General features: G+C 44.6%; 1 protein-coding gene across 1 annotated transcript; it reads right to left on the reverse strand.

Moving 5' to 3' along the window:
- Nucleotides 1-5,009: 5,009 nt before the first annotated feature.
- On the reverse strand, nt 5,010-6,080 carry LOC143609874 (uncharacterized; the record flags this gene model as incomplete). Its single annotated transcript, XM_077084510.1, has 6 exons — nt 5,948-6,080; nt 5,720-5,791; nt 5,542-5,615; nt 5,355-5,469; nt 5,188-5,268; nt 5,010-5,108 (listed from the first exon to the last, which is right to left on the reverse strand). Coding segments are annotated over exons 1-6 (555 nt in total), but the record flags the coding sequence as incomplete, so codon positions are not given.
- Nucleotides 6,081-7,628: the final 1,548 nt, after the last annotated feature.

Consider the following 7,628-nt stretch of genomic DNA (forward strand, 5'->3'; position numbering starts at 1 on the left):
GGCCCATATGCAGCCGCGCGTCGAGCTGCTCTGTCGTGAAAACGACAAGTTAAAAGCAGCTCGTATTCAAGAAGTAGCTCTGGCGCGGGCTGTCCGGGAGGAGAACAAGAGGCTTACCGCAGTGGCTGCGGAAAAGGAGAAGGCCTTCAAGGCCCTCGAGGTTGAAGTTCAAGCCCGGCTCGAGGCCCGTTCCAAGGCTGCCCAAGCTGTTAACGAACAGCTTCGGCTGGCTAAGGAAACTGCACGGAACGCAACTGAGAGGGCCACCAAGGCTGAAGCTGTTGCTGAGCCTCTACGCCTCGAGAATGAGGAACTTAAAGCCAAACTAGAGGTGCTCCAACAGGCTCATGATGCCTTGGCGATGGAAGACGCCAAGAAGCTCCAAGAGATCTTGGACCAGAGGGGGGTGCTTGACCACACTGAGCGGAAGCTAAAGGGCGTTGAAGAGGCTGCGGCTAAAGAAGTGTTGCTTGCCAACCTCAACAAAAGTGAAGCCGAACGCGCCCGTAACCAAGCTCAAGCTGCCCTCCAGGAAGGTCTGGTTACCAAGGAATGGCTTCTTCGAGAAGCGTTGTCGCAGGTAAGCTTAGCTTCATAATGTCTTCACGCTTTTCTTTGTAAATAGAAAAGGTTTTTGATACTTGTATTTTTTCTTGTAGGTTGTGCATCGAGTCTTCACGGACACATCATACCACGATGCCATGCGCGTAGCCCTCAACGCTTCTCACGAGGATGGGGAAAAGGCCGGCTTCCTGCTTGGTCTAGGGTTCGTTGAGAAAGGCATCCCGCCTTCCAACTTCCCTTTATATGATGTTGATACTGAAGCTGTATATGACCAAGCAGTGAATCAGTATGCCGCTTTCCCGCATCTGGTGGTGGAGAAGGTGAACGAAGTTGCTGCTGCTGATGATGGGCTAGCCATTCTAAAGACCTTCCTTGAACCCCACAGCCAACTGATGGTGCGGGTACAAGTGGGTTTGGAGGGAGTGGTCCTGAAGCTTGAACCTTAAGATCCCTTCCCACTGTTAGGATAGGTTTAGTTTGTATAGATTTATATTCTTGTAGGCGGGTAGTTACCCGACCATTCTTGTAATGAATTACTATGAAATATAAATCTTTGTGCGGGTAAGACCGCTACTTTCACTGGATGACTTCCTTTATAAACGTTATATGACTTGCTCATGCATACTTTAGTTTAAATTAGCAATTTTCCAAGTGTTTAGAATAAGTTAACCTTTGAACGTGGTAGATAATAGGTTGAAGTTTTGCTTCCTCCTTCGTGATTGTGCGGGTAGGACCGTCACTTGCACTTTGTAGGATGGCTAAACTTTACCTATATCTGACCTTCGTGGAGGTTTTCCTCATCTTTTTGTTAGAAATTTTCTAAGTGTTTAGAATAAGTTAACCTTTGAACGTGGTAGATAATAGGTTGAAGTTTTGCTTCCTCCTTAGTGATTGTGCGGGTAGGACCGTCACTTGCACTTAGTAGGATGGCTAAACTTTACCTATATCTGACCTGCGTGGAGGTTTTCCTCATCCTTCTGTTAGAAATTTTCTAAGTATTTTGAATAGGGTAACCGTTCGACGCGTGGTTGTCAATAGGTTAGTTCGGTTTCTTCTATCATGATTTGAGCGGTTAAGACCGGCACTTTCATTTAGTGGGATCACCAAACTTTACCTATGACTGACCTGCGTGAAGGTTTGCCGTTTTTGTGTTTATGCGGGTTTTGCCGCCTTCCACAAGCAACAATTTCTTAACACTTATTTATGCGGTGAAAACCGGCATCAGTGTTTTGAATAAATTAACCGTTCGACGCGCGGTTGTCAATAGGTTAGTTCGGTTTCCTCCATCATGATTTGTGCGGTTAGGACCGGCACTTTCATTTAGTGGGATGACCCAACTTTACCTATGACTGACCTGCGTGAAGGTTTGCCGTTTTTTGTGTTTATGCGGGTTTTGCCGCCTTCCACAAGCAACGACTTCCCCACTTATGTATGCGGTGAAGACCGGCATATCAGTGTGGAAAGTTCATAAGTATAAATGTAAGATCATCAGCATCGATGTTCTAAGGAGAATCATTTCCATTAGAAGTGGCTCTGGGCCTTTTCTTTACAAATTTGGAATTGATCTACATGCAAACTGTGTAATTGATCTCCCTTCCATGTTGTTGGGATGGGAGTGCCATCGAGCCGATATGCACCTGGTTCGGGATCTCGTTGTTTACGCAGTATGTAGTCTCCAACATTGAAGCTGCAGTTTTATTCGTGTTTTCCCAAACTGGGGTTCTACACGCATCAGCCTGCTCAGCGTTCGTTACGCCACGAGGTGCGCGAGCGTCCCATCTCTGACAAATGCTTCGACGATGTCCTTTACGTCTGTGCATTCTTCAGTGTTGTGGCCTTTTGTCCTGTGAAAGTCACAGTATTTGCTCCGATCAGCATTGTGACGATGTCGGATTATTGGAGCCTTTGGCCATGGGAGCTCCTCAGTGGCGAATATCTCGGTGACGCTTTTGGTGAGTGGCGTCCATCTGGAGTTCTGGTTCGAATGTACGTTATCCCTTCCGCCCAACCGATGTTGCAAGCCGGATGAGGTGTCAAAGTTTACCCTTGACTGCCAAATACCTAGCTTCCGCTTTTTGTTTAGTCGGGCGGTAAGGACGTTGTCTTCTCTTGTTATCTGAGTGTAGAGGTTTGTGCTCTGGGGGAGATCTCTACCCAGTTGCTTCTCCGTTTCCGCAAATCGTTTAGCTACTGTCATGATGGCATCCCATGTGGATGGCATGCCATCTCTACCCGTTAAGGTGCGGATGAGCTCTGGGTCGTTCGCGCCCTGGATGAAAGCAGCGCGAACAAGATCTTCGCTAATATTACCCAGACTTAGCTTCTTTGAGTTGAAGCGAGTGATGAAGTCTGGCAAAGATTCATTTCCTCTCGAATGCAATTGAGGATTGTCCATTGCTCTTCGGTATACTTTCTTTGTTGGCTGAAGTGTTGGCTAAACTTCTGCTGGAAGTCTTCCCAATCGTAGATGTGGTGGACCGGTAGACGATCGAACCACGCTCTAGCTGCCCCCACAAGCGTCATTTGGAACATGTAACACCACGTAGGTTCCGTCCAACTACTGACGGTTGCCCCCGCTATGAACCTGTTCAAATGATCGTCTGGATCAGATATACCATCGTAAGTGCCGATGTTGGACATCTGTTTGGCACTTTTCGGGACGATTGCTTCCGCAATGTCCCTTGCAAATTTGGACGTTCCCGCCTTTGCAGCAGTTGGTGTAAATGTTTTGGAGAAGTCACGTGGGTTTCCACCTGCGTTTTTTGGTTTGAAGGTTTCTCCAAAATGCCTTTTCGGTTGGGAGTCCGTTTCCTTACGCTTCCCTTTCGCCTTATGTCGAGGGTTTGCGTCACTATCGGATTCCTCCGCATCATCATCCAAGTACTCTATGAATTCCTCAGGCTGTTGGAGTGAACGTAAGCGTTCATCCAACTCAGCTTGGAATTCTTTTTGACGTGCCTCCGCCCAAGCTTTAACTTCATCGAGTGTTTGGCGGGGGAGCCTCGTTCCTTGTCTCTCTAACTGGGTATCGGTGAATCCCAGTGAGAGATTATTTACTACACTTGCCCCAGCTTGGGTAACTGGGGTAGTGTTCGTAAAATTTACTGCACTTACCCCGGCTTGGGTAACCGGGGTAGTGTTCGTAAAAACTGTGTAGTCGTCGGTATTCCCCCCAGTAGCTGGGGTTGTGGTTACCGGAGTTTCTTTAACCATCTTTCCAGAAGTTTTGAGAAAACTGAAAAAGATTAAGTTCTAGCTTTTATGCACGGATGGCGCCAATGAAGAAACACTAATCGACCCCGGGCAGATTACGGGTAATCTGGGGGTTAAATAGATGTTTCCCACGAGGGGTTAGACCCGGAAAAGATGGTTCTTCTGATAACCTGCAAAACAGACACCGTGAGCTCGTCACTGAGCCGGCTGAATAGTATTCCTGTTCTACCAACTGTGGCCTACGCACGTGCCATGCTGGCAGTTGGTGGGTAGGCAGCGGCTGACAGTGACCAGGCCTACTGTGTACTATTCCTTTTCCACCAACTGCAGGCTATGCACGTGGTATGACAGGAGTTGGTGAGTAGGCAGCGGCTAATAGTGACATACAGTACAAGAGCATGCTGCTCGCCATACTGTTGTCAATGAGCTGTCGTATCTCTGGTCAGATCTTTTGCCCATACCTCGTCAGGTACAGTACAAAAGATCCTCCAGTATCGTACGGACTGACTCATTTGGGCGGGAGTATTCCCCCTCCCGCCTTTGTGCGGGATTGTTCCCGGCTTTGCTCATTCCTTCAGGTGACATTACTGAATTATTTTGAGAGCTAAGTGCCTTGTGCGTGTAGCCTTGCTGCACGGGTGGCCTTCCCTGATGGCTTGAATCCGCAGCTGCGGGAACAGGCGGAGTACTTCACCATTGGGAGGCATTTCCTGCGGGAACAGCTTGCGTACTGCGCGTAAGGACGTCACGTCTCTGAGCATGGTGGGTCATGCGGATCCAGTTGGTTTCTGCGCAGACGTCTCTCTTCAAGGTGAGTCCTGCGGGTCCAACTGGGCTCTGCTGGGACCTACCTCTTCAGTTCAATACAAAACCAATTTACATATTTCATTTCCACATAGCGTTGAAAGACTACCCCCTATCCAGTTTATGAGACATGATCAATAATTTGTTTAATTACTATAATGGTAATGATTAAATGTTCTCGCGATAAAGTTTTAATATCGACTGCAAATCTGATAAATAAATTGGCGCTATGAATTAGACTATACAAACAACTTTCAGAATACCGCGCCATCATTCAAAAACAGCAATCCCCTTCTTAATGAACATGAATCAGATGTGGTTGAGCCTCTGTTTGTGACGGATCCTACCACACGAAAACAACGTTTTACTACTTTTTAAGTTTATCTTAAACGCACACACACGCGTGTATATTGAAAAATTTTGTTCACCAGTTGTTGTTGGTGGCGATGTAAATGCTGAGTAGCAGTATAAACTCGGGCCATGATACATATTGGGAGCAGAATGCCAATGACCATTAACAAGTACAACTGCAGTAAGAAAATTAGAAAACTAACAAACTAAAATTTAAAAATAATTATTAAAATAAATGTGGAAACTGGAAAGCACCATTAAACATTTAATGGAGTATGTAGCGGTTACTTTAATGATGACTGGAAGCGTGTAGCGTAACACGAGTAGAGTGATAAACTGCAAGAAAACACATGAAGAAATTGAATACAAAACATAGTGACGAATGTTAAAAATGATAAACGAGTGATTATATGCGTGTTTACGAATATGGCAACTATACGACAACAAAAAAGGCTTGTTGAGCTTGGAGTAATGTACTCGTCAAAGTCAGATTCTAACGAGTCAAGGTTAGTGTCAACCATAGATGAAAACTGCACCCTGAAATAGAATTGGATTTCGCTTAACATTTGTTGTTTGATGATGAAAACAGCAAATTGAATGAACGTTAACTGGAAATTAATTGGAAAGGGAAAGCCGCTATAGTGGAAGAGTTGAGGCGGCGATGTATAACCAGGTTTGTATGGCTACAACTCATACACAAACAAACTATTAGTTTCTGATCTTTGTTAAAAACTAATGTCAAATGTGAGATAATGGCTGAAAAATATATATATCATAGAAGACAAACTTGAAGGCAAATTTCGCATGTGGTGTTTCCCTTCTCATTGCACCATCGTTGAACGCATTGACGATGGGCATACTGAAAAAATTTAATAACAATGCAATGAAATTACTCAAATGAATAAATCAAGAAACTATATATGATGCATTGTGAAAATGTTTTTTTTTTTTTTTTTTTTTTTTTTTTGTAACTGAAAATCTTGGAATAAAACTATAAAATTAAGAGACAGAGTACCTTAAGGCTGCCACAGCATCCACACGGTATCTCCATGCTCGAATCTTGATCTTCATCGTGGCAGATTCTGCATTCTGCTAATTTACTTGGCGACGACACGAAATAAAGATCCATCCTATGCGAAAAACTATTACAAAAGTTTGTAACTTGGGAGGACATACATGCAATATTTTTTTCCTTCACTGTAGGTCTCTAGTTTGTAGTTTCATAGATGATTAATGTTAATAACATTATTGACTATTGAGCTCACTTATTATTACATAAACAAACAGGAGTGCGTATCCAATAATGGAGGTATTGGTTACAATATAAACTACAAAGCATTTAAAGATGCATGAACACCATGATGCACCGACATATTATGAGCACAAATTCTTGAAAAATATTAAATGAACAGATAAAAATAATAATAAAAGCCGTAAACTATAAGCATTGTAGAATAAAATGCATGGAAATTGAAATCACAAAAAATAACTATGAGATTAAAAAAAAGATTAAAAAGCATAAGTAATGACCTGAAGATCCCACAGTGAAACACAAATTTTCGAAGATTTTATTGAGATGTAATGAGCAATGTATGATAAATTGATGATCAAACAGGAGAATGGAAAGGTTAGAAGAAGAAGAAGAATGGAATTTATGCAAAACAGAAGATGAAACCTTGAAGAGGTAGGTCCCAGCAGAGCCTAGTTGGACCCGCAAGACTCACCTTGCAGAGGGACGTCTGCGCAAGGACCAACTGGTTCCGCAGGACCCACCATGCTCAGAGATGAAGACCTTACGCGCAGTACGCCAACTGTTCCCGCAGGGAAAGCCTCCCAATGGTGAAGTACCCCGCCTGTTCCCGCAGCTGCGGATACAAGCCATCAGGGAAGGCTACCCGCACTAATAGCAAGGCTACACGCACAAGGCACTAACTCTCAATAATTCAGTGTCACCTGAAGGAATGAGCAAGGCGGGAATACTCCCGCCCAAATGAGCCAGTCCGTACGCTTCTAGAAAATTTTTTGTACTATGCCAAGGTATGGACAAAATAGACAAGATCTGACCAAAGCAGCCCATGAACCAATCACAGGGTGACAGCTCACCGACAACAGTACGAGGAGGAGCATGCTCTAGTACTGTTTGTCACTATTAGCCGCTGCCTACTCACCAACCCTTGTCGTGGCACGCACAAAGCCTGCAGTTGGTGGAAAGGGAACAGTACACAGCCGGCCTTGTCACTATCAGCCGCTGCCTACCCACCAACCAGCATGGCACGTGCGTAGCCCATAGTTGGTAGAACAGGAATATTATACAGCTGGCTGTACCTGCTTGGAAACCTACCTTCGGCTATAAATACTCCAACACCTTGGAACGGTATGATCATCTTGTATCTTACCTTCACTAGCTATTTCTCTCAATATACACTTATATTCAGAGCAATCTAGTCTGATTCTCACGCCGGAGGGTGGTCACAAGGAGGAACCCCCCCCTTCTCAGTGACGAGCTCACGGTGTCTGTTTTGCAGGTCATCTGAAGAACATCCTTCTTTGCCGGACCTAACCCTCGTGGGAAACATTACTTAACCCCCAGATTATCCATAATCTGCCCGGGGTCACTTAGTGTTTCTTCATTGGCGCCATCCGTGCATAAAAGCTAGAACTAATTCTCAGTTTTTTCAAAACTTCTGAAAAAATGG

Source organism: Bidens hawaiensis, unplaced genomic scaffold (assembly GCF_021521415.1).
Source record: "Bidens hawaiensis isolate Kalapana, Puna unplaced genomic scaffold, B.hawaiensis_p1.1 tig00017367_1, whole genome shotgun sequence".
Classification (NCBI taxonomy): Eukaryota; Viridiplantae; Streptophyta; class Magnoliopsida; order Asterales; family Asteraceae; genus Bidens; species Bidens hawaiensis.